Source organism: Uranotaenia lowii, chromosome 1 (genome assembly GCF_029784155.1).
Source record: "Uranotaenia lowii strain MFRU-FL chromosome 1, ASM2978415v1, whole genome shotgun sequence".
NCBI lineage: Eukaryota > Metazoa > Arthropoda > Insecta > Diptera > Culicidae > Uranotaenia > Uranotaenia lowii.
The window spans coordinates 197,935,034-197,961,155 of NC_073691.1; the positions used below are offsets into that span (position 1 = coordinate 197,935,034).

The 26,122-nt window shown below is 35.4% G+C and overlaps 2 protein-coding genes and 1 long non-coding RNA gene across 4 annotated transcripts; all 3 read right to left on the reverse strand.

The window, feature by feature from the left end:
* Positions 1-1,108: 1,108 nt before the first annotated feature.
* On the reverse strand, positions 1,109-11,636 carry LOC129743000 (uncharacterized). 2 transcript variants are annotated; one of them, XM_055734955.1, is made up of 4 exons: positions 11,018-11,636; positions 2,299-2,375; positions 2,050-2,233; positions 1,109-1,981 (listed from the first exon to the last, which is right to left on the reverse strand). In XM_055734955.1, the coding sequence occupies exons 1-4, from the start codon at positions 11,133-11,135 to the stop codon at positions 1,908-1,910; spliced, it is 453 nt and encodes a 150-aa protein (XP_055590930.1). In that variant the 5' UTR covers positions 11,136-11,636; the 3' UTR covers positions 1,109-1,907. The 2 variants fall into 2 exon arrangements, with proteins under 2 accessions (XP_055590930.1, XP_055590923.1); XM_055734948.1 differs by lacking the exons at positions 1,109-1,981; positions 2,050-2,233; positions 2,299-2,375 and adding exons at positions 7,804-9,946; positions 10,013-10,208; positions 10,276-10,352.
* On the reverse strand, positions 4,734-6,591 carry LOC129743018 (uncharacterized). The gene is made up of 4 exons (XR_008736581.1): positions 6,479-6,591; positions 6,209-6,424; positions 5,990-6,146; positions 4,734-5,459 (listed from the first exon to the last, which is right to left on the reverse strand). It is a non-coding gene; the product is annotated as an uncharacterized LOC129743018 (long non-coding RNA).
* A 147-nt stretch (positions 11,637-11,783) lies between the features above and the next one.
* Positions 11,784-13,033, reverse strand: LOC129742991 (omega-amidase NIT2-like). The gene is made up of 2 exons (XM_055734938.1): positions 12,819-13,033; positions 11,784-12,746 (listed from the first exon to the last, which is right to left on the reverse strand). Exons 1-2 carry the CDS (start codon positions 12,835-12,837, stop codon positions 11,905-11,907), a joined length of 861 nt encoding a protein of 286 aa, XP_055590913.1. The 5' UTR covers positions 12,838-13,033; the 3' UTR covers positions 11,784-11,904.
* Positions 13,034-26,122: the final 13,089 nt, after the last annotated feature.

The following is a 26,122-nucleotide window of genomic DNA, read 5'->3' on the forward strand; positions in this document are numbered from 1 at the left end:
CAATTTTATGATTTAATTGGGTAAATTTTATAGAGAAGAATTGAACTCATCTCTTGACGACTTAAACCAGAGTGGTTTTTGCATGGTTGGAAAAACCTAGGTTTTTTCAATTTTGAATAAGTTTTCTATCTATCGAAATAAGTCTGTCAATTCTTAGTTCCTACTTCAATTAAAAAAAAAATATTCTCGACAACTTGAAGTAGATATCAAGAAACTGTCACCAAACACTCGCACCTGCATTCCGTCTCTAGTGGCACCTAGATGTCGTTAGTGTCAGAGAACATCACGAGAAATCGAGGCAAAGCGGATTAGCACGAGGTAATAAAATCTATTTTTGGCTTGCTTCGTGATCGCGACCGGTTTTTTTTTTCTAACGGGCAAACGAAATCTTTCAAATCAAATGATTTGAGTTCCACTGTGTGTTCGACTGATTAGATTATAAAAGTTCTCCAATCAAATTAATAAAACTTTATGAAAATAGAAATTCATTCAAATGGAAGAAATTAGAGAAAATTTTACACGAACATGTCTATTTTTTTAAATAAACAAATTTCCCAAGTAATTTACATTTAAAAGACCATTCAATTTTGATTAAAAAAATTGTCTAACCAATCCAAACAATTTGTCGAAACAGAAAAAATGTGGAAATTGTAAAGATTGCGAAAATTAACGAAATTATAAAAATGTCTAAATTGTCAAAATTGATAAAATTGTGGATATTATCAGAATGGTCAAAATTTTCATAACCGTCAAAATTGTCGAAGTGGTTGGAATCAAAGACGTCAAAATTGACAAAGTTATCAAAATATTCAAAATTTGGCATTGTCATGCCCTCAAAACTCCTTTGAATAGGCTGGCTAAAACGTTCAATGAAACCAAAATCGTTGGATTTATTTGAATTGTTAATTTCTTATCGATTCCATGATACCTCAACGATGCCTAGTTTTGCTATGACAGGGAAATCAACACAAAGTAATTCGAGCATTTTGTTATGTTCGTTGTATGTTTTTAATAAAATTTAAATTTCAACAGTTCATAAATTGTTTTTTTCCATTAGCTTTTCTTAATTAATGGTGCCAATTTATAGAATCACTAAAAAACCAACACTCAAAATGTACGCACTATACCGGTAGTGAATAAGTTTTCTGTTTGTGTTCGGTTAGATTTAATTTTTAACACCTAAATAAATATGATTTTTCATCACAGAACATTGAACACCAAATCGTACTGTCAAAACCATCCGGAGTGAAGCACCTTTCACTAATAGCCACCTTGCCACTTGCCGTCAATCAGAATTTGAATCACGGAATGTGATCAAAGTAACCTCAGGTCTTTACTAACGAAAAATCAGAAGCAGAGCAAGTGTGCTTTGCCGAGGTAAAAATGTGAATCGTTTAAGAAAATATTGTTTGTAAATTCTTATTTTCCTAATTTAGTCAGTTAGATTAGCTATACAAGCAGTTGTAAGTGGTAGGAACATTCTCTAAACCATAACTGTTATATGTACTACCAATCAGATAAATTTATACAACATCATAGATAAATTGTAACCTAACCTAAACTAATCTTCCCAGCTCACGTGCTGCACGAAAGCATAACAAAACACGTGCAACCAAAGTTTCGAGCACAGATTAGGCAGAAGGAAACTAAACGTAAGTCATTTATTTCACAAAACTATAAAAACCTTTCGAATCAAAAAAAATTATTAACAATGTGGCAATTAATGTATGAATTTTCTTTATATCTAATTTTATCATTGAAGGAATTTATTAACGCCACCGAATAAACGTACATCCTATTGTTAAATAAAGGTCGTTTTAACAAATCGGAAAATTCTATTCTTCTGTCTGTCGCTCACGCAATACATATTGTCATTTGCATTTCAATTTTCTGCTCTATCGAAAAAATCAGACCGCGTGGTTTTCCTGGCCGACAGCACTGATGAATCCGTTCAAAATCCACAAACAAAAACAGCACACCACTAAAATTGGAAAATAAAACAGTATTTCAGCTAATGCAATGGGGTTAATTGAATTTTTGCTGACTAACCTGTGGTGATCACAATTCCTAAGATGCACAAAAATGTCAAAAAAGTTACCAACCCGGCCTGGGCGTTCCTTTCCATATGAATGAAAGTGGCACCGACGATGCTTCCGATGAAAATGGTTACCAAAACCAGTACGTACACGGTAACAACAAAACGTTTGTGGATCCGTATGAAATCGACACGGCGCTAAAAGGGACCAAAAGATCAAAAATTTCTGTAGACCCAATTGTGTGCAAAAAAAAAAAACATACCATAACAATTCCGAAAACAAGCACCAAGTCGAACCCAAAACATACAATGATCGTCAGCAGAATGAGGATACCGGTGACTGAAAAGTATGAGATATAAAATGCTCTAGGTTAGTTGGTAGATAATACAATACAACAACAAAATTGATTCGAAAAGTCAACATGTAAAATTTATCTTTTCACTGAATGTAGTTTAAGATTGAACAAAGAAGCAAAAAAAAGCATCCAAAATGTTACTTCCACTAATCACTAATCACTAATCGTACTTCTTCAGCCAGAACTTATGTCCGATCCCGGAGAATAATAAAAAATTATTACCATTCTTTTTGTCTTTGTTCATGTTTTTCTATTATGTTAACATAAAAACATTGAAATAATAGAAAACATAAAATGGCCGGGCCCACTGTGGAGCAGAGAACGCAGCGACATCTGGAACAAAGGAACAGAAGAAACGTGGACCACCAGTACCATACACAGTAAACGAAAATTACCGAGTTCGGTAATTTTTTTACCGAAATCCTAACATGTGGAGTTCGTTAAACCGTTCGGTAATTTTTCTCATGGCAGAGAAGTGACAGCTGTCAAATATCACAGACCTTTTTCGGTAAAACTTTACCAAACCTCGGCTGATCATATCTAAAATCATCTGTCAAATTATGACAGTTGTCAACGTGACAGTTCGCTATATTACCGAACAACCGGTATTGTTGAACCAAAATGCCTGTAATTATTACCGAAAGGTCGGTAATGTTTGAAAGGAAAACTATAAAAGCTCGGTAGTATATACCGAACAACTGGTAGAATTTACTGTAATACCTTTATAAATTACCGAAAACCTGAAATTATTACCGAAATACCTGCAATTATTACCCAATTATCTAGAACTATTACCGAAATACCGTAATTTTTTTACCGAAAAGCTGTAAAAGTTTGGTATTATTTACCGAACGACCGGTATAAGTTACCGAAATACCTGTAACAATTACCGAAATGCCGGTAAATATTCTCTAAATGCCGGTAAATTTCGGTAAAAGTTACAGAAAAATCGGTAACTTTTACCGGAAAACCCGTAATTTTTACCGAAATTTCAGTAATTTTTACCGAAATACCGGTAATATTTAACGAAAACTGTAAAATTTTCGGTAATTTTTATCGATACCCGTAAAATGTTCGGCACTTTCAGCTTATGATGCACAGCACATTACACGAGATGATTCGAGTCTCCATAATACATTCCAATCGAAAAATTTCTATTCTGAAGAACACATATATGGACCCTCTCCATCAAATCGATGTTTTCGCCTAAAACAAAAGTGTCATCTCGAAATTTTCGACTCGTGTCATACTTCATGCCGACCGACAAGAAATGACACCTGTCGAAAATTTCGTTTCAGAAGTCATCTCCGCTTTATGCGAAAACATTAACATATGTGTTCCTCAGAGAAATTTTTTCGCTTGAAATATCTTCTGGAGACTCGAATCATCACATATTATGCGATGTGCATCCTAAGCTGAAATTACTGAACGTTTTCCACGGTTCGATAAAAATTACCGAATTATATATTATTATAATTATATTTATTACAAACATTATGTACCGAATTGAAACATCACATTTGACATAAAGTTCTAATGCAGTCCACCAAAATTTTCGGAAGACTCAAAGTTGCAAAAACATAAAGAGTTCATTGAAAAATTCAAACATTGCAGAAATGAAAATCTCTTGCCCATTTCTGTTCATTTTTTGCTTTTGTATGATCAGTTCAAATACAAAATTAAAATATTTCGTAATATGTAATCACGAACATAGTGCTAAAAGCTAACATTTTTATATAGTACACACTATTAAATTTTTGGTGTAAGTTTATGTCAAATTGGATGCACAAAATTGAAGCATCACATTTGACATAAATTTACATCATAGAAATAGAAGTCGTGTAAAATTTTCAAGAAAGAAACGCTTCGAGACTTAAATTTCAACTCATTAAGATGTAAATTTATGTCAAATAAGATGCACAAAACTGAAGCATCATAATTGACACATCTAAAATTAAATTTGAAATGATGTAATTTCCGGTCATATTGAATGCACAAAAGCGGAGCATCCTTTCTGATGTAAAATTATGTCGTTTTTTAAATAAGCATTCGCCAGCATGCCTCAATCACAAATATGGATTTCATCATCTATGAATTCTCATTCGTGAGGTAAATTTAAACATGTTTGATATCAGAAAAGCCAGTGAAGAAAAAATATTTCCGATTTTACGATACAATTCAAAAAAAAATTTTTTTTCACATATTTTTTCTGAAAAAAAGTTTAATTTCACCTTATGAATGAAAATTCAAAGAATAACTCCATATTTGTGGTTGAGGCAAATTAACTTGGATTGATATACAGTGTTCCAAATATTTATTAACATTTTATAACCGCTTACTTTTTACACAGTTCAAGCTATGTTCATTACTTCTTGTCACACAATTTTATCTTTCAAGAGCTACTGCGTATGCTTCTGAATCAATTCCTTATATATTACTATAGTTAGTACATACATAAACGTCAGATAGTAACAGTAGTATATTGCGAAGGAGTTAACAAGATTGATTCTGCTGTCTTAGCTGAAGCCTTATTTATTATTGTACTATCTAATAGCTTATTATAGCCGAATTGTCCGAAAACATTCTTCTCTGGTGCTTAAGAATTGTTCGGTTCATTGTGTAAATCAGACAAAAATATAAATGAATCAATGAAACAGAGCCTTACTTTTATACATACCTTACATTGCTTCTTTAAAATTATTTGTTTAACTAGTTTTAAAAGAATTTTTCTTTCAATCGCTATTTATATTGTTGTTCAAATAGTTATTTGGAAGTAATTCCAGATGTCGTGAATCGATAAAAAATGCTCTACTTTAGTTGAAAAAAATTTAAACAGTACAAATAATCATTGCTCAACCAACCAAGAATTACATAAAAATTCACGCGTTTTGTCACACGTCGATCTTTCCAAGCACAAAAACATGGACGGAAGCTCTGAGCACGTATTGCTTCCTGCAGGATCTTAATTTATTCAGCAAGGTCTTCATGAGGTCGATGTTTTGACTTTGCAACTGAAGATCGTCACCCAGGAGAGATTCCACAACAGCTTGGCTGATGACTTCCCCTTCCTGAAAATATGTTATAGGTACTACATTAAACGTTCAGTTCTTCATTTTGATCAGATTGATATTTTATTGTTCATTGGAAAGTGTAATAAATATTATGGATGAATTTTGAATTATGAAACCAAGAAGTATGTCCGGTATCGATATTTGAAAAGAGTTATTGCGACTAATGTGAGATAATCAAATAGTAAGCTAAATAAAGGGTCTTAAAACAAAACAAAAAAAAAAGTAAGCTAAATGAAATATGTAGTACGTTCAAAAGCCTTTTCGTTTTTTTTTTCTCTAAACTCTTGTCAGAAGAATATTTGGTATTCGAGAAATTAAGAGAACAATATAATATTATTGTTATGGAGCTGTCCTGCGATTTTCTCGAAACATCGTTGTTCACGCATTCGGCAGATGACAGTTTTATTGATCAAAGTTATTAAGATAGAATAAAATATACTCAAAATTATGAAAACTTCGATACAAATAATGAAGAATGAACTTCTGCGGAATTAGGCTATCGAAAAAATTCACAGCTAAATACTCACATGGGTCACAGTATATACAGGTATCTCTGCTGGCCATACCTAGACCAGTTGCCCTTCCGTTGACAAACGTAGCTAGAAGCCTTTCACGATACTTGAGCATTTTCCAAGCATCTTCAGAAACCCGTTCTGAATGACAATTGGATACAGATTGAATAACCTACGCAGTAAATCGAAAGTTTATTAAGAATTGTTAAAATGGAAGAAGTGATGTCTCAATACCTTCGCATAGACATAATCCAAATCCGTCTCTAAAAACCCATGTATGGTAGCGTCTTTTTTAGTTTCTGGATCATAAATTGCAACGGCAACGGAACGGCGGAACTGCAGCACCCACGAATGCGGAATTATGTATGTCGTTTCCATCACCACCATAAAAACTGATTTTCGAATCCACCACCGGGAAGTGCGGAAGAATTAAGCCGAAAATACGATTTTCTGCAAAACACTAGAGCTATTACAAGAAATCCAAATTAACATTTCAACACTCACCAAAATTAAGACCTCGACTCGTTCTGTAATAGAACACCCGCCCAGATATCACTACCAGTGCCTATACGGATGCGTGTCATTCGAAATTATTCAAACAAAACTTCATGTTTTGGTTCCTTTGTTTTTGTTTTCGAATCTGCTTTGGTCGATTTTTTTTCTTTTTTTATCAGGGGTTTTAAAACCAAGTATGTTTATTAATTATTTATTAATTTTTTCTATGTACGATGCCTCGGCCACCGGAACAAGGTGCAAATGTAGGTTGTGCAAACATTTGCGAATTGACTTCCAGTGGCATCGATTGCATTTGCTATTGCTGCTGATTCTGAATCGGCATTATCCCTCTGGCAATATTGCCTCGCATTTCAGAGGGCATCATTTGTACTGGTTTGTTTGACGGCCGACCGAAGAGCAGATTCTTTTTTGGTTCAATTTTTTCGTAGTATATCTTGCTGAGCTCTTCATCCGTGTGATTTTCTAATTCAGTTCAATATTTTCTTCCCGATTGAGGACTGACAGCAGAAATCGCTTTGTCAGTCAAAACGCTAGTCCACTTCCGAAAAAAACTAAACCATTAAAAAAAACAAAAACTTACCGCTATCATTTGAAGAAATTTTAAAGTTCCAGAAACCGAGTACATCTGTTCCGGACCAGTGCCATTACCAGAAATTTGCAACTTTCCTTTCATGACTACACCTGAAAGTAAACAAAAATTTAAATGAGGAAAAAAAATTTACGCGCACACACTTCAATTACCGCAGGTGCTTGAGCAGCTCCCGTGGATTGTAATCCTCGACATGATGCCGAAAGAAGACGATTGTTGCTGTTGGGTAGCAGCAGCTGGTGATCGCGATATTTTCGCCAAATTTCAACCCCCTTACAACCGCGATACCGAAATTTTACTGCTTGATTGAAAGCATCCCGCTCGCGCATACAGTATTGGAAATGTTTTTGCTTCTTTTTCTACAGCGCAAGCGGGAAATGTTTTTGCTTCTTTTTCTACAGCGCAAGCGGGATGCCACCAATGCCACTCATACATCGCGGTTGTTAGAGTGAGACAGTTGCGCTGAGAAACGGACGCTCGAAATTTGACGTTTGTATTGACATCGATACTGATTTACAGTTTTCGGTTGTTTTTTACCGAAAATTTACGGCAAAACGATTTGTTTACATAAAAATACAAGAACTTCGGTACATCATGAATCGAATTACCGAACTCGGTAAAAACAAGACGTCAGATTGATCGTTTACCGAAAATTTTCGAATTACAGATCAGTTTCTGTAAACTAAATTACCGAACTCGGTAATTTTGGTTTACTGTGTACGTTTCGAATGGGCAGTATCGTTGGAAGCATGCTAAAAAAATTGATGAACAAACCATGGGTGATGTGAATTAACTTCGCCAATCACTAGGGCAATTCTTAAGCGGCTGGAAATGATTTATTTGGTATACCAAAATCACAAAACCTAAGAATAGATTCATTTTTAAGAATTTGATAAACATAAGGATTTTTAAAATCTTAGCTTTATTTTATAACTGTTTTGGATTTCAGAGTACAATCATTTCTGGTCATTGACCAAGGATAAAGCGCCTTTACTCGCTCTTGAAAATAAAAAAAGAGAAACGGAAAATATTAGTAGAACAAAAACCCTTCAAGGTCTGTTTATTGCTTGAAAGTTTTTTTTTTGAAAAAAATTATCCTAATCGTAGAATATAATTTTACTCATTGAATAACCCCGAAAGCTTCCACAAGCATAAATTTTCAGTTCTTAATTAAATTACATTTAATTCAAATTTGAACAAAAAACATTGTAATCTTCCCTCATGCATTTAGTATATGATTCGATATTTACTAAATTTATTTAAATAGCAATTCGTTAATGAATTTCAAAAAAGGTGAATGCACGAAATGTAAACATATGGAGTTATGAGATGGGTAAAAAGGGTCCGTTCGGAGACCTACATTTTGTTACAAAGTTATCTTGAGGATATTTTATTTTAGAGAAAAACGAAAAACATAATAATATTTTTGCTGAGAGCTTATGGAGCTGTCAAACTTTGAGAAGCTGACGTATTAAAAACGCGATACCGAATTGAAAGATATGATTTGACAAAAAATAGGTTGCAAGATTGAACTTATTAAAAACTTAAGCATAACGGATTTTTTTAAATCACTTTTATGAAAAAACACCTCATTGCACGAGTAAAATATATGAAGGATACTTATCATTGCGCAGCTTGTCTCTAATAAGCGTTGGCTGTTCGAAGTACGTAAGGTCTTGTAAACGAAATGTTTGTCTCGAACACATACATGCATTACACTTATCGAGGTACTCCGGCTGGCTTGATAAATAGAACTGCTTAAAATACAGTTAATTTTACCATTCCCTTTAATAAGCTCTAAACTCTAAGTAACGCTAAAATATAATTCTATACGTGGAATCATCATCATAGCAATCCAGAAAACAGATGTCGTTGGCAAGTGAATACAATCGGGGGAAATCCCTTTGGGTGGGGAGAAAACGAAAAAAACACTTCCAATTTCACCATAAAATCAATTCTCGACTACACTTTCTATTCTTAGTATGTACTATGTCCTTCCTGTTGGAAGTCCTGCACTTTACCATTCTTTTTTCAACCAATTTTCTTGTTGGCCAACCATTGGCGGACTTTTAGAAAGAAACAGCGACGGATCTGGGAGTAATTCACTAGCCACGATGGCTCACATTGACCAAAACCAACAGCTTTCCCTCGCTTGGGGAATAATTCGTGGCACTGAATCAAACTATTGCACAGAGCACAATCATTCTTCCCCGGTTTAATATTGATATCACTTAGTATCAACTCAAATTAACAATTTCACGAATGAACCAGCAATTTTTATTTATTTTTCCGGGACGCGAAAAAAATCACGTGCGATGTCATCCGGTCATCGCCTACTCCTCTCAAAAAAGCATCCAAAATGTTACTTCCGGACAAAAACTTTAATAAAATTTTCTGGATATCTGTTAAATAAATTGTATTTTAACTATTTTAAACTATATAAGTATTTTGCGAATTTTGATAATGATCAGGATCACCCCTAATAACATGGATCGATAGCATCCAGCTTCCTCTGATAAATCAAACCGTACACACTCATTCTCAAATGTATAACAATTTTAGACTTCCGACACAAACTTTATGGACTTCTGGCCTCTGACTTGGCCGTTCGGGCCTCCGACTTAGGAAAAGAGGCCTGATTTGGGCTAGATCCTCTTCGTGCTCGAGGAAAACTGATGATATCTTGGCGAGCATAAAAAATAAAACTATTACACAAAAAATATCCGTTGGAAAAAAAAATCTCCTTCAAAATTTTTATTTCTCATTACAGGATTCATTTACTAAGGAGTGTAGTGAGGAAACCTCTGGTTCTTCTTGAATCCCAATAATCAGTCCATTAATGAGCCACATCGCCAGGGAAAACCACACTAAAATTTAAAAAAATGTATGTAATTTTCAAAACACAGAATTACAATTTTTTCCCTTGTGCTCACCAACGACAATCCCCAGAAGAGCGACCGATAGAAGTAGAAGCAAGCCAAGGCATGCAGCTCCGAATATCGGTTTTACTAGGATGTAATCCGCAACGTAACTTGTAATTTTCTGGCTGACAATGATGATCGACAACTCCATTAGGACAAATACAACCACCAGGAAGTGACAATAAAGCGTGATGAGTCGAATGTTTTTCTGGTTTCAATAAAAAAAGATAATAAATGGTAAGAATGCAAATTTGGAAAAAATCATTCTAACTTACCCTCACAATCCCGAACAGCAAAACCAAACTGAACAGCAAACACGTTGAGGAAACGGCTGTGACAAAGAACGAAGCCACTGCAAATGAGTTTGGGAAAATTGTTGTTCAAAATCGGATTGCTGGTAAATCTTGGAAATTTTTCTAAAGAGAAACATTTTTGGTATGTGGACCCTAGGGTTTTTTTAAAAAAAAATTTAACCAGTAAAAATTAAATTTAAATTGGAAAACAGTATCGTTGTTTTTCTTTTTTTTTCTTGTAGAACTAAATGCGCAATTTTTGTAGCATTAAAATGTGGAAAATAGAATTTTAATTAAAAAATAAAACATCAGAACTCAGAATAAAAACTCAAATTTTAAATCAAAATCTATATTCTGATGGCTGATTCTGAACCAGAATTGAGGTCAAAATTGTCAAAATGTAGGATCATGATTCTGAAACTAATGCTAAATTCAGCATAAGAATAAAAACTCAATACCTAAACTCAGTCCAAATTCACAATTAAAATTGTTTATAAATTTTGAAATCTAGAATCAAAATTAGGAGTCAAAATTAAAATCTAGAATCAAAATTGGGAGTCAAAATTGAAATCTAGTATCGAAATGTTGAGTCCAAATTAAAATCTCTAAAAATTGAAATCGTCTGAAACTGTATTAGCTGTATTAGGATCGAATCTAGATTTCAGAATTTAGTTTCGCAATCAGAAACAAATTCAATTTCATAATCCATAATGAGTCTACTTACCAGATACACCCGTGGCTTCGATGGCTGTGCTAACATTGATAATCAAAAGTAACGATCCGGTCAGGCACAGTCCGGTGTAGATGTATCCCAGGATATTGTAGGTACTTTTGGATACCATTTTGTCCACTATCTTACAACTGTCTTCTTCTCAAACTTGAATCTTTTTTTCGCTTAACTGATCCCACTGAAAGGACTCGGTCAAATCTCGATGCCACCTAACTTAGAACTGATCAAGCTGCCTACTATTTCTAGCGACGGATGCCCTAAACTTTCTTCTGAATAAAGCATAGGTTCAGTTGAACAGGGAAACTGATTGAAATTATGCTGACGAGCTTAAATTTTATCACAAACCCAGCGAGTTCAGGCTACGAATGCGATCTTTTCCTGGTACCGGATACTTAGTAAATAATAAACAAACGCTCCCTATCCAGCTCCGACGACCGACCATACTGCGAAAGAATGCTCCTTTTGAGCGTTTGAGTTCCATTCTTGTTTCTTGGTTGACCATAAATGTGTCAACATCAACACTTTCTTCGCATGGCATTCGGCACGGGGTTTCTTCTCCATTGATGATCTGACTGACAACGGATTGCATTCATTGGAAATGTTTAGGGCGCGATCTGGGAACAATGGTCAATTTGATCAACGGGAGTAATGATTTTGAATTTTGGGTTCTGGTTTTGATTCTGTTCGCTCTAACGAAACTTTACTTTGGCTCTTTGTTTGAGTGTTTTTATGGATTTCTTTTCGACACTTCTAAGCCAAGTTGTTTTACATATTGAAACATTTATTCAACTCTTCGACTTCCATTCTACAAATGTGTCAAAAACTTTTAAAAGCATCGTTTAACAATTTCAAAACCAAAATTCCATCAAATGAAACCGTTTTCAGCTTTTCAGGTCCTTGGTGTCGTACAGATCGGTTCGACGTTGGCTGAAAATCGGAATCTGTGCCCGCACTTCGTCCACTTTTCGCAGCTCGACATCGGCCAGCACCATTTCTTCGCCCTCTTTGGCCGAGCCCACGACCTGGGCCCACGGATCGACCACCATCGAGTGGCCCCAGGCGATGTACCCGGCCGATGCATCCCGGGCCGGCGAAATCGTGGCCACGTACGATTGGGTATCGTTTGCCCGGCCTCTGGCCAATAACTCCCAGTGCAGGGGTCCAGTTTTCATGTTGAAAGCCCCAGGATAGATCAACATGTCGCAACCCTTGTTCCGGTACAGTCTGGCCAGCTCGTCGAATCGTATGTCGTAGCAGATTCCGATGCCAATTTTGGCATCATCAACGGGGATGATGGCCAGTTTTTCCCCACCGGACAGCACGTCAGATTCACGAAAAGTGATTGCCCCGGGAATATTTATATCGAACAGGTGGATCTTCCTATAGGTTGCCATCAGGGAACCTTCCGGGGACCAAACCGTGCAAGTGTTGTAGATTTTTCCACTCCCATCGGCCGTCTTTTCCGGAATCGTCCCTCCGATCAGGTAGATGCCTAACTCTTTGGCCACATCGGATAAACTGCGGCACGTCTCTCCAGTGGGCACTTCTTCGGCGTACTTGGCAAAGTACTGGGTGCCATATGGACAGTTGAAGCATTCCGGAAGTGCCACAACTCGGGCACCATTATCCTTGGCCGCCGACCGAATCTTTGTCAGGGCATTGGAAATGTTTTCCTCCTTACTCGGGCCAACCCGGAGCTGTAGCAACGCGATTCGGAAACCGGCTTAAAAACCAAACAAATTAGATCTTTACCTTCAATAACACAAAAAACCAAAAACAAACGGATGCAACTTACCTCTAGCCATTTCCAACATACTCCTTCGTAATGCAAACTGAAAGTCACGTCCTTATCAGGTTTTTTTTAATAAATACAAGACTGGTGGTTTATAAACCATCAATATACTCTTGCTCTATCTCGCAGCTTCGCGGTTTATCTGTTATCAGTTCAAGTTTGCGACTTGTTTTTAATTTGGGGTACATTCGTTTCACACTGTATTCGTAGCCGTTCAAGCCTGCGGCTTGTTTTTAATTTGTTTCACACGTTATTCGTAACAAAAATACTGCCCGCCCAATAAAGCTTTCAATCTTTCAAATGTCAGAGCTTATCCTCTCTGGTGGAGAACATTGTAACTAAATATGAAAAGCTTCGTGTGGTGCTTTTCCGGATAACCTCAACTAAAACAAGCTTTTCAGGACCATCTAATGAAAAAGGTGAGCAAACCAATCTCATAATCATTTTACGAAATGAAAATTTTAAATCTGAATTCTGAACCCTAAATCTAAATCTGAGTTTTGAATCTAAATTCTGAATTCTGAATTTGAATTCCGAATCTGAGTTCTGAATCTGAATTCTGAATTCTGAATCTGAATTCTGAATTCTGAATCTGAATTCTGAATCTGAATCCTTAATCTGAATTCTGCATCTAAATTCTGAAAATGAATTCTAAATCTGAATTCTGAATTCTGAATCAGAATTCGGAATCTGAATTCTGAATCTGAATTCTGAATTCTGAATTCTGAATCTGAATTCTGAATCTGAATTCTGAATCTGAATTCTGAATCTGAATTCTGAATCTGAATTCTGAATCTGAATTCTGAATCTGAATTCTGAATCTGAATTCTGAATCCGAATTCTGAATCTGAATTCTGAATCTGAATTCTGAATCTGAATTCTGAATCTGAATTCTGAATCTGAATTCTGAATCTGAATTCTGAATCTGAATTATGTACCTGAATTCTGAATCTGAATTCTGAATCTAAATTCAGTCTTCGTAGAGATTCGGACACGAGCACACGCTTTAAAGCTGAGCTCCGTTTTAACAAACACGTTGCGTTATCGCGTGGTGATCATTTTTTTTGCTTTCAAACGGAAACTTCTAGTACCGACGTCAAAATGGATTCTACTCGCAAGAATACTTTGAAAATAGTGTTTTCTGATGTGACAAAGCACCCGTATGAAACGATCATTAATTCTCTTGGAGAATGATTTTTCTTACACTTTCCACCACACTTACTGCCCGCCTCTGCACATTAGAAGAATTTCCTGCACAGCGGATGAATTTCTGGCACTTTTCTATAGCACTATAGCACTTTTCTATAGCACAATAAGCTAGCTCAATCAGCACAATTTATGAGAAAATTGCAGTATTTCAATGCTTCTTGTTCTCTCACAGAGGCTAGTTTGTATTCATCTGGGGGAGGAAGACTGAATAAAAATAGAAAAAAATCTTTCAAACGTCAAATTTCTCTCATCAATCTACCGACCAGTGCGAACGTTCAAAATTTTACTCTCTTATTAAGTGATTTTGAATAAAACTTGTTTGATGCTGAAAAGCACTTGTTTTGCATAAAACAATGATTTAATTAGGTTTTGTTTTGCTCTCGCAAATTCTGGCATGATCAGGCGTATTGAGTCGATCAAATTTCGTTAAAGTTTTGAAGCTGATACATAAAAATGGTTTGATTAATGGTTGTTCTAAAAATAGCTAAATCTAAATTCAGCACCTAAACAACTGAGTTACATGACTCGCTACACGAAACTGATAATCTAAAGTTAAAAGTTGAACGATTACAAATCTTTTCAACAATTGCTAGCTTTTTGCCGAACAGTAAAAAAACGATACAGAAAACGATACAGCAAATTTCAGTCTTCCTCCCCCAGGTATTCATGTATGTGTTTACACTCTGTGATAGAAAATTTCAAACTTCTCCATAATTGAGAACAAACAACTTTTTGTAATATGAAATTATTTATTTGAGTTTCTCGCTGCGATTGTCTTCTGGTGCGGCTGGTGCGTTCGTAAACAGATATCTGATATATTTTGATAGTGATGCATCAGTCGATCGTTTTTTTTTTGGTAGATGTCAAATCACCTCCCAACGCATTTTCGTACTAAAAAAGAAAGATTTTGGAGAATTTTTTTCTATAACATTAAATATTAAAGTTCGAAAAATGATGGATATTTCCAACTCAAATTTCAAAACTTGAAAACTATTCAGTTTTAGTCGTTTTAGTTGCTTAACAAAAAGTCATCAAAAACAATTGTTTATACGAAAATATAATCTTTTATTGGCTAGTATTTTTGTGCACCGAGTTAATAGCAACAGTCTCATGTGTTGAGGTTAATTGTTCTAAATTGTACCTTGGAAAAGTTAATTTTTTTTTTTGTAATTTCTTTATTTGAAACGGCTCATACCTTTAGGCTTTAAGGAGCCAAACTCGTTTTGTTTGATTACAATTGTGTGCTTATATCTACACGCAGAAAAATAGAAATTAGTTTCAAAGGAAAGTGCCGCAAAAATAAAGGATTTTTTCCTTTGATTTTGGGACAAATAAAAATTCCTTTGATTCAAATGTATTTTCTTTTGTTTCGAAGAAATGCCTATTCCTTTGAATCAAAACTTTTTCTTTGTTTCAAATAATTAAATGCTTTTGATTCAAAAACCTTTTCGTTTAATTTTATGAAATTTTCCATTATTCCAACGGTATTTGGGTTTCAATTTAAAAGCATTTGTTTTTCAACTCTAGTTTTTGTTTCTAAAAATTCTAGTACTACATATTAGTTTTCATCCTATTAAATGAAATCAATATCCTATTAAATGAAATCAATTATGGTTAAAACATTTTATTTCCTGCTTTTAAGTACATGATCATCATTTATATCCTCGATTTTCCACTGGATAAGACTTGAACCGGTACATCTGTAAATAAAGAGGAGAACACATAATACGGCTTATGATGAAGCTTTCAAAAAACGACATTAAGCTAAATAATGCAATTTTAAAAAAAATCAAAATTATTTGCATACATTGCATGAAAAGTACTTACTGGACGATGTTTATTGGCGGACAGTTCCATCCGAACAACCGATAAAGGGTTTCGGCACCATTTGTTAAGTCTCCTTGGACCGGACCGGAAGCGATTGCAACCGCTTAGTCGGAGGACCGGAAGAGGCACAGTTTCCTCTTCAAATTAGTTGGATGAATGGTTGCCCTGAAAAATTGTATTACATAGACAGTTTATTTGAAATTAAATTAATTTTGAAAGACCTACCTATAGGATAGTCCACTGTCGTTTGTCCTCTCAAAGCTGTCGAAACTTTCCTACGCCGGGTTCGACTTGTGATTCCGGTGCTGTCTGGCGGTTGCGCGACAGGAAGATTACGCAAAAAAAAATAAATAGGTGGTTGTTTGGAAAAGCTTCTCGCCGGTTCAACAAACAGAAGCTAATGAAGATGTGTCGATAGTTTGACGAAAACATACTTTGGTTCAAAAGATAAATCATCTTAATCAATGAATTTTTACTTTGATTCTAAGTTAAGAAAAAAATTCTTTGAATTCAAATTAAATATTTAGATTTAAAAATTTGAAACATTGGTTTTATGGGAAAAAAGTTCGGTTCAATATAAAATTTACTTGAATCGAGGAAATTGGATTTTGTTTCAATGTACACAAGGTTTTTGATTCTAAGGTGTATTTTTTTTTAGTTCAATGGTACTACTTTTCGCTGCGTGTAGTTCACTTTTTGAAGAAAAGACGATAGAAGATAGATAGGGAAATGTGAAAATAAAAAGAATTATAGACGAAGATCAATAGCTTTTAGGAAAAGATATATTTCGAACATGTAGTCCAAGTCTATCACAGCCAGCACATCTCTCACTGGAACATAGGGTGGTTTTCCTCGGGCCGTAAGGGAGTCTATAAAATTCGTTCTGGCGACAAGATGGACCTCGCACGACCAAACAATATGCTCGATGTCATGGTAACCTTGGCCACAACCACATAGATTGCTGCCAGCAATATCAAAACGATAGAGTACCGCGTCTAAGGAACAATGATTGGACATGAGACGGGAAAATATACGAATAAAATCCCGACTCAAGTTCAATCTATTAAACCATGATGGTTTAAGGCTTACCTTTGGGATAATCGAGTGGAACCACCGACCCTGGTCATCCTCGTCCCATTTGCGCTGCCAGTTGACAAGAGAGTTTCTTCGAGCCAAATAGTAAAATTCGCTGAAGACGATTTCACGTTGATACGTGTCGCCTTCCATCGCTCCCACCTTTGCTGGAAAAGTTCATGATAATCAATAATTCTCGGGTGAGCTTTCATTACGTCGTAAGAAACATATTAAGCATTCACAAAAAACTGCTGGAAAAGTTATCAAAATAATCTTAAAATTTGTATTTCTCATATAAAATATGTTGACCAGACTACAAATATTATAAATGGAAAAAAGTTGCGACTATAGTTTATGAGTTGGTATATCTTTATGTGGTTTATCCACAGAGAACCAGAGTTCGGGCTGGAGCCCCAACCGTGTGTAAAAACACCAACCGTGATTTCAAAATAAACGACGTCATTTTTGCAACTTAGCTAAGAGCCATCAGATGTCGTTACCGGTACTTTTATTTTTTCCATTTTTTTCTACACGCTCAGACTATAGTACCTTCAACGAATGAAAAATGCGCTCAAAGCCAAATTTATTTTCAGTCACTCAATCGGGTATTAAAATAATTGTATGGTTTTTCAGTTTTTGGCCTGTGTTTGTTTTTGTCGACATGAAATTCACTACATCAAGACTAAATTGAATTTTTTTTATAATTTAGAATAAATTTCGATAATGAACACAAATTTAAAAATTCGTTCAGTATTCTTTTTTCTTTCACAAAATTGTTATCTCGGTACACACTAAGGGCTGTCCCAACGGTAGATGCAAAACACGGTTTTCGACCACGCTAAAACATTTCGGCTGGCACCGGTGGCGTAAATTGCTGTTTTAGCACAGTTATCGATTTCAAAATTCCCAACAGTTATACGCCTTTGTTCCAAATTCATGCAAATTTGGAACAGGATTTCAAAATATACGACAGACCGATTTAGTTCACGGTGAGAAAATTTTAGCGAACAATGATTTCTTTCACACATGTTTGGGTAACATTGGGTGTGATAGTTTCTATAATAGTTTCTTTTTGAGATATTATTTGAATGTTTTTTTTTCGCTTCAACCACTCTATACGTAACATAAATTGAGAATAGATGTTAATAAAAACCATATCAAGTATAAATAATAGATGTCACATTATTCTCGATTTAATATAATTAAATAAAAAGCTTTTCATTTGGGCTCAACGAATTAGTGAATCCAGTCAGCGTTCTAAAATTAGAAAAAAATTAACGAAAAGAAAATTTAAATAATTTTTCGATGAGGTAAAATAAATGTTTATTGTTTGTTCTATAATTTTTGTTTTATTTGATATATTGAGAGATTTTTAGTTTCGTATGGATTGCTCGGAGTTTTCGTCAATATCAGCATATTTTTCTGCATACATAAATTTACAAATAGTGAAACAAGTTTTTGTCAAACAAAAATGTCGACAAATCAAAGGAAAATTTCCTTTGACTTTGGGATAAACATTTCTCGTTTCCTTTATCAATGTCACCAATAACTTGAAAAAAAATTGCTTTTTCATTTCATTTTAACAAAACCTTATTCCATTGATTCAAAGCAATTTGATTGAATTAATTGAAGAATTATTTCAATTGACCTTTTTTCCTCGTTGTGTAGTCATTTTTGCTTTTAAATCAATGAAATCCTGGTAGAATAGTTGAAATCATTGTTCTGTCAAAAACAATATTCGTAGAATTAATTTTGAGACAATAAACCGTGAAACTCAAAACTTATGCAATTTTTATAATAAAATGGGTTTTTTCTTCTCAATGATTGAGTGTCTGCAATGAAAGTGTTTCCGTTTTAAATTTTTCTCCTACACCGGTGGGGAGTGGGTGTTTTAGCCGATTCTAAAATTTCAAATTGTGCTAAAACTGGTATACTTAAAACCAATATTTACGCCTGAACCGTTGCAGGTGCTCTAAGATTGCAATTTTCCCTCTCGGGATACTGGCTCTCTGAGTCACAGGGGAATAGCTTAATTTTGACGAAATTCGAATGGAAACTTCCCCGAAAATCGTGTCACTTGATTACTCCTGTAATTCAGAATGAAATTACTACAAGTTCACAGTTACTCGAACAACCGTCCTGAATTCGAAACAGTTATGACCTGTATTACGTGGAGCTCATCAGCTATCGCGCTTTTATTGTCATGTCCTTCCCAAGCAACCAGAATTCCCTTAAAAAGGTTCCTTAGAAGCTTAATCAGTTCTCGTTTCTGTCTGAAGAGAACGCTAATCAGCCCAAAATTTAAGTTCTTAAAGCTACTTTCAAGTTCGTTTAAGAAGCTGTAGAGAATGCTATTCAGCCTTAAAGAGAATGTCAAAAAACTTCTACGCGCCGAAAAAAAATCCGGTTGACAGAAAGCTCTGACAGATTGCTTGATTGCCGGTCTATCATGGTCTAGCTCATTGATTTCAATTTTAATTACATAGTTTTGATTACAAAAGCTATACTTACGCTAAGAGAATTGAACCGCTGCTCTCTAGGTTGCAATGAAACTCACCAGCCACTCGACCAATCCAGCAATAGTTCATTGCCTTTGTAATGATTAGTATTTAAACTTAAGGAATGTCAATTGAGATCGCGTATGAGCGATAATTGAATGGGTTGGTCAATAGATTGTACATTATTTTGTTTTCAAGGGATTTCAATACACTTAATAATTAGTAACAAAAAATTACATTATCAAAAATTTATTCGATTCACTATAAATATTATCACACAAAAGACTTACCGAATATCAATGTTAAAATGCTGAAAAATTCTACCTACGAAAGTGGCCGTGTCTTCCAGGAGAAAGCCGATGTTGTCCGTAATGACGGCACCGGCTTCAGGCCGTTTCCAGGTGGATGTTGTCATTAGTAATGGGATGCGGTCTTTGAGAGGTTTTCCCCGAGCTGCGCCAGAATGCAGATTGAAATTCAAATCGCCGTCAGTAAGCCTGCAGGTACCCTCCCCAATCGCAGCGGTGGATGATAGGAAAGATCTAAAAAAAAAATAACAACGATGGTGAAAATCCGAAAAATATTTACTACTTGTTGATTCAACCTTCGACGAATTTTTCTTTTGCGTTGAATTCCATTGTAAATATCAGCACTAATATGAACAAAACAAATACCATGATAAAAAATTGACAGACATTTTTGACATGTCGCTTAGGATTCCCAAATAAGTTCCTTGAAACACCTAGAAGTGCTATAGAATTCCCAAATAAGTTCCTTTAAACACCTAGAAGTATCTTAGAAAGTGCTTCGCGAACGCAACTGACCTTCTCAAAAAAGTTGCATTAAAAGCGCTCAGAAGTTCCGTTATCGTCATTTTAACCCTTTAAAAGGCGATGGAAGTTCCTGAGTAACTTTTACGCGACAAGAGTCACCTGAAGTTCCCGTAAAACATTTTTTCAGCCAAATGTGAACTTCGGAGTTCGGAGTTAAGTAAAAACGCGACTTTTGGTTGCTTGGGTTTGTTTCTATCCTTTTCTATCGTGTGTCACGTTTACTTTGCATGTTCTGGCATTTCTGGAAGCAAAAACTGGACTTGAGTAGTGATAAACAAGTTCACCATGGAAATAAAGCTTGCGGAAGTGTAGTGCTGGACCCCGTTCTAATTGAATCATTAGATGCGCTGATTGTCGTCGTCTTTTACTTTTTATAAAAAAAAGGAGCTGTCTTAAAGTGGATCATCCTGCGCTCGACGTCGACTGGTCAATGTTGTCACCCGGGAAACCATCAAACATCATTAGATGGGAACAGCCGGTCCTCCCCTCGCAGGACATCATCACCCAGGGAAAATGCCTCTGCGGCTTATGGTAAAGACGTGAGCGGAATTTTAAAATTTCATACTTATTCGGTTGTGATAGTGAGGTGAGTTTGTAAGTGTTTTTTTGTAAATATATTTATTATGTTTAGGAAAAATAAAATTATTTGATTATATCTCTGTATCTCGCATTTTATTTTATTCAATCTTATCAAACATTTCAATGGGAGCAAAAACAAATAAAAAAAAAAAACAAAAATAAAGCGTTCCGTAGCTACAGAAAAAAAAAATTTAGCTCCCTGCAAATCTCGCGAGGAAACCGTTTCGAGCTTACAGGACAATTTGACAGATGGTTTTCCTGAGCTGTTTTTCTGTCCCGAGATCGTCCTGTAATTTCAGCTGTTGAAAATACAGGTTGAATTCGTCCCGACCACAGGAGAAAATATTAAGTGTGTAGGATTAGTGAAAAATTGGCGCATGGTGTTATCGGATATCTGTAATAAGTATAATAGTAAGGAGGAATACTTGAAGAATTTAAAAAATTTTGATATCGAGTTGCTTTTAAATGCCTTTTGCTATTCCCTTAAATTCTTCGAATTCTTAGGTGTCCGGGTAACATCCATGCAATTACTTGGCTCTGTCTAAGAAGATAAATTCAATATTAAGAAGCTATTCCAATTTTCAAATATTTTCGGAAGTAGGTACTGAAGTCCTATCCTGGCAGAAATGACGCGATGTTTACATGCTAGAATTTCGCAATGTTCGAACGAAGATGGGTGGTGATACTTTCGATTCATTAGATTTGAAATGCTTATAATGGTATCATAAATTAACACATCATACGGAAATCCTGCGGCAAATGTTAACTGAACTATTATTGCTTTCTCTTCAATCAACTAAATAATGTTTGCTTTTTGTCTCAAACAAAATCAGTGGCTCAATACAAAACGAGTACCAAATGAGGTAACATTGCCAAAAGAAAATGATTTCGTTTAAAGAGCATCCCGGATCGGAAGGAACATCGCAACCGGACCGATAACTGTCAAACCATTAGTTGTCAGTTTGAATCTATCCGGTTTCCCTTCGAAATCTGTTGGATTTCCTGACAATTATGCTGACTGAGTACATTCTCGGGGATGAAATAATCTCTCGGGTTTAAGATTCTCACGTTGTTGACAAAGCCTCCACAAATCTTGGTTTCTTGTTTCGCGTGGCTAAAAAAGATGTTTACTGCTTAAAAAGCTTATATTGCGGTTACTGGGAAAATTTCTAATCGCACGACGGTAGCCTTCCGTGCGGTAGGCTAGCCGGAGCAGTAAACACAGTTAAAAAATTCATTCTTACTCACTAATTTCATTAAAAAGTTGAGAAGTAAATTCTTCAATCAATCTTCAAATCATTATTTTGCAAGAGAGGACAAAACATGAAGTCATCGGAATGAAATATTATTATTCTTAGTATTCATTGAGATTGAATTAATTACGAGCGTTAAAATCCCAGACAAAACAAAAAGCAGTCTACATTATTGAAAACACATTTTTCCGTAGCCTGAGAATTAACTAATTTGGCATGACGAAGATTTTTGATGCGATAAATGCTTCTTTGATACTTTATATGCTGGTCGAATTCAATTATGTTGTCGTTAAAATGTAACAAATCGTATATGAGAAGTTTAAAAAAGGAGTTGTGTACGGTGAACTATTATAGGAAATAATACCATTCGCATCGCAAAAAAAATGGACTGCGCACTCATTACTGCGAAATTTGTGCGATTTATCAAATCAGTATAAAATCTGACGGTTTTCTACACGCTAACCGCTTTTCAGTTAAACTTTATACGGATAACTCCAACTGCAAAACATAGCACGAAATCCAACATTCAATGAATGATCGCTACCGTGTCGTCGAACTCTAAACTTATTTAAACAACTACAGGTTTTCATTTTTTTTCGTGAATTTGTCCGCTGATTGACCCCATCGCAAACAGGTTTTTTCTATTATTCATTTTCCGTGATTTTGACCGCTGATTGACCAAGCTCAAGGCAAACACATTTTTTTGTTTTATAAACAACTAGCTGATTTTACCCGGCCTTGCTCGGGTTTGCATAAAATAAAAATCAAAATGAGTCGTTGGATTTCTCAAAATTTGGGAAGCTTTGTATTCATCATAAGATATAAGAAATTTGGCCTGTTTTAGGCCATGTTAGCTTTGTAAATTTTGTTAGTCTTTTTTAAGTTTAGATTGAGATTATTTATTGTTTTTCTCGTGTTCATAATTTTGAAAACGAACCTCATAGCGTTTGTGTTCAAAGTAACTCAAAATTATTTCCCTTGAATGCTTGTTCATCCTATCATAACAAACATTTTTTTCCACCCACCATTTCTAAGGAAGCTTGAATAGCTTTTACCTGATTTTTTTTTCTCTTCAGCTGATGAAACTGTTCGTTAAACTTTCACATCCCCCATTTGATACAATCCTTTTTTTTGGAGATCATCCCACTTTTCAAGCTGGGTGATCTTCCTGTGTTACTAAGAAATTTTCAAAAAAGATTTAGAATATTGTTCAACCATGTTAAAAACTCACTTTGCATGTTTTCAATAGTATGTGGCTTTGTAAAATCACACTGCTTTATGAGTACTTGTTTTTAAATGCTGAACTTCAACTTGAAAGTTTTACTTATAGTTTTTTGAAGTTATCGAAAACAAACTATCTCTGAACCAAAGTTACCATTATAATTTTAAGAAATAGATTTAATTTGAGATATATTTCAATGTTTCCATTGTTGGACACAATCATCCCTTTAATGATTTCGAAAGGTGTTCAATGCTGTCAAGTCACATTGATGACCAAAAATGACTCAAAACTTAGAAATTGGCCAATGAAATGGAATTGTATTAAACTCAAAACCTTGGATTTAATTTCCTAACCAATTTTCTAAACCCCCGTTTGAATTCCTCGAAGGCTATCGAAGCGTTAAAACCGCAGCCTTCGGCTTATAACTCTGAATCTAATTAATTTATCTTTCTCTATGAAAAATGCTAAAAATATGAAAATGGTTGGCTCTTGAAAGCTGGAATTTATGAAAATCGGTTCATAAATTTTTCAACACTCAGTGAAAATAGTTGTTCCACTGAAAAAGTCAATTTATTATTCACTGTTCAGTTCACAGTTTGTTTTTGCAGACCCTCAAAGCCCCCCAGAGGCGGTAAAAAGCACTTCGAAAGCCACTACAATTCTTGTCCTTCAAATTATATTCCTAACAGGCTAGTTGTATTTTTCAATTCAAGATACAGGCATATTTTGCATCCCAATATCTCGTACCGGTACCACGTGCTTTGAATAGTAGGAGGACAAAAATCACCCCCAAAATTTTCTCTCTCAAATTTTTAATACTCAGCAAGCTTTGATTTGATATTCAGTACACGTAAACTCTGGATGGTCGTTTCTAATGCCCAGCCCATGGTGATGGTGAAAAAAAACCCCGCCAAAGGAAACGAAAATCTGTTAGCAAAATGTGTGCCATGACTTTTGGTTTGTGTGAATAAAACCGAAAGTTGTATGGGAGGGTCCCTTTTCTTAGGTGGGAGGGGCTCATAACTATTACTAAAACCTTACCCTGGTTCAACTACATCTCTGTACCAAATTTCAAGCTGATCGGTTCAGCGGTGTGGATTTGTATAAGGTGCATACAAACAAACAAACATATATAGTCCAACTCATCTTTATATATTAGATAGATAATCCGATAATAATATTTGGTATACATGTTTGTTTGAAAACTTTTTATTAAATCATCTTTCAATGTTTTCCGCTTGTTCATCCGAATTAATTTCTGTCGATAAATAATCCTTATGTAGAACAATGCTCATTTTTTTCTTGAAAACTGTAATTTTTTTTACAGTGGTACCCTACGGGAGCCCAAATCAGCTATCGCAGAAATAGAAAAAAAGAGTGGATCAGCAATATTGTAGCATAGTCCGTTCCGTTCTTGAGTATGCTTCTGCTGCCTGTTGCCCTTCCTACCATGGAGTTGAACGAATCGAGCCTATCCAGAGGCGCTTCTTGCAATATGCCCTTCGACACCTGAACTGGCAAGATTCTTTTCGTTTGACTTTCCATTTCGATAGACTTCGACACGCTTCAAGTCCGAAGAAACACTATACACGTGCTTTGGTGGTTGCGGATCTCCTCACATCGGGGATTGACTGTCCCGTGCTGCTGGAAGCTATTCCTCTCAACCTGCGACCGCGAGGATTGAGAAATCACATTCTGCAACTCTATGTAAATAACCTATAATTCAGTTCAGATATATGATCTAAATTTGATCCATTGAATTTTATACAATTAACAATAAAAAATTATATGGCCAATTAATCAGGATTCCCAGGGAAAAATGGACTTAAATTCTCGGTATTTTCGGATGACTAGATATAGTTTGCGAAAAGAAAACAGTTCTTTTGCTGGAAAACGAGGCCAAAATTTACAGTGCATAAAAGGGTTTAGTGCTGATTTCTTTTACGATTTCATGTTGGCTGGGCCCTTTTGAGATGCAGTTCTTGAAACGAAAAATACCTGCCGAATGGCATACCTCAAAATTAATTTGTGAGAATGACGTTTGTTCTCAAGTTTGAGTAATTTATCTCGAAATAATTCTCGTCGGGAATACCGATTTTGCGTCATTCAAACTTGGTTTTGAGTTACAACGGCCTAGTGTTGGATAATTAAGGTTTCAATAACAGTGCCTAATTTGATTTTTAATTCAAGACCGTGTAGATTCGACTGTGTTGGTTGAGCTTTTCGGCTCTCATATATTTTTTTCTCCTATTCGAGAGACGTAAACAATCATCGAGAGAAATATTTCCCAAATTTCACAATCGGCACATCAACTGTGCATACTTTCTCAAAATTTCCCAAATTCCCGTTCCAAGATGAACACTGCCCAGGCCTGTGACAAAGGTTCCAGCCCATTTGGATGTGTTGCAATTTACAATGAACGAACTGAAACTTCCTGCAACTTGTGTACATACGATATATAAAGACGAGTACGATCATTGTTTCTTTATTAAATTTTTGGATGACCTTGGATTCAACCAGTTTACGGCCAACATGGAAGAAGAATATTTATTCTTGTACAGCGATGGTCAGAGTGCACCTGTAAAATTGGAAGTAGCTAGTCGTATGTTTCGATACGTCAGAATATTCAATCTGCCGCCAGAAACTGACGACAAGGAAATAGCAGCAGTTATGAGCAGGTTTGGCGTGGTACGACAGCAGGTAAGGGAACGTTACCCATTGGAATACGGCTATCCGGTGTACAGCGGAATACGAGGGGTGCATATCGAAATAGCGAAGGAGATCCCAGCTAACCTACACATAGGGCACTACA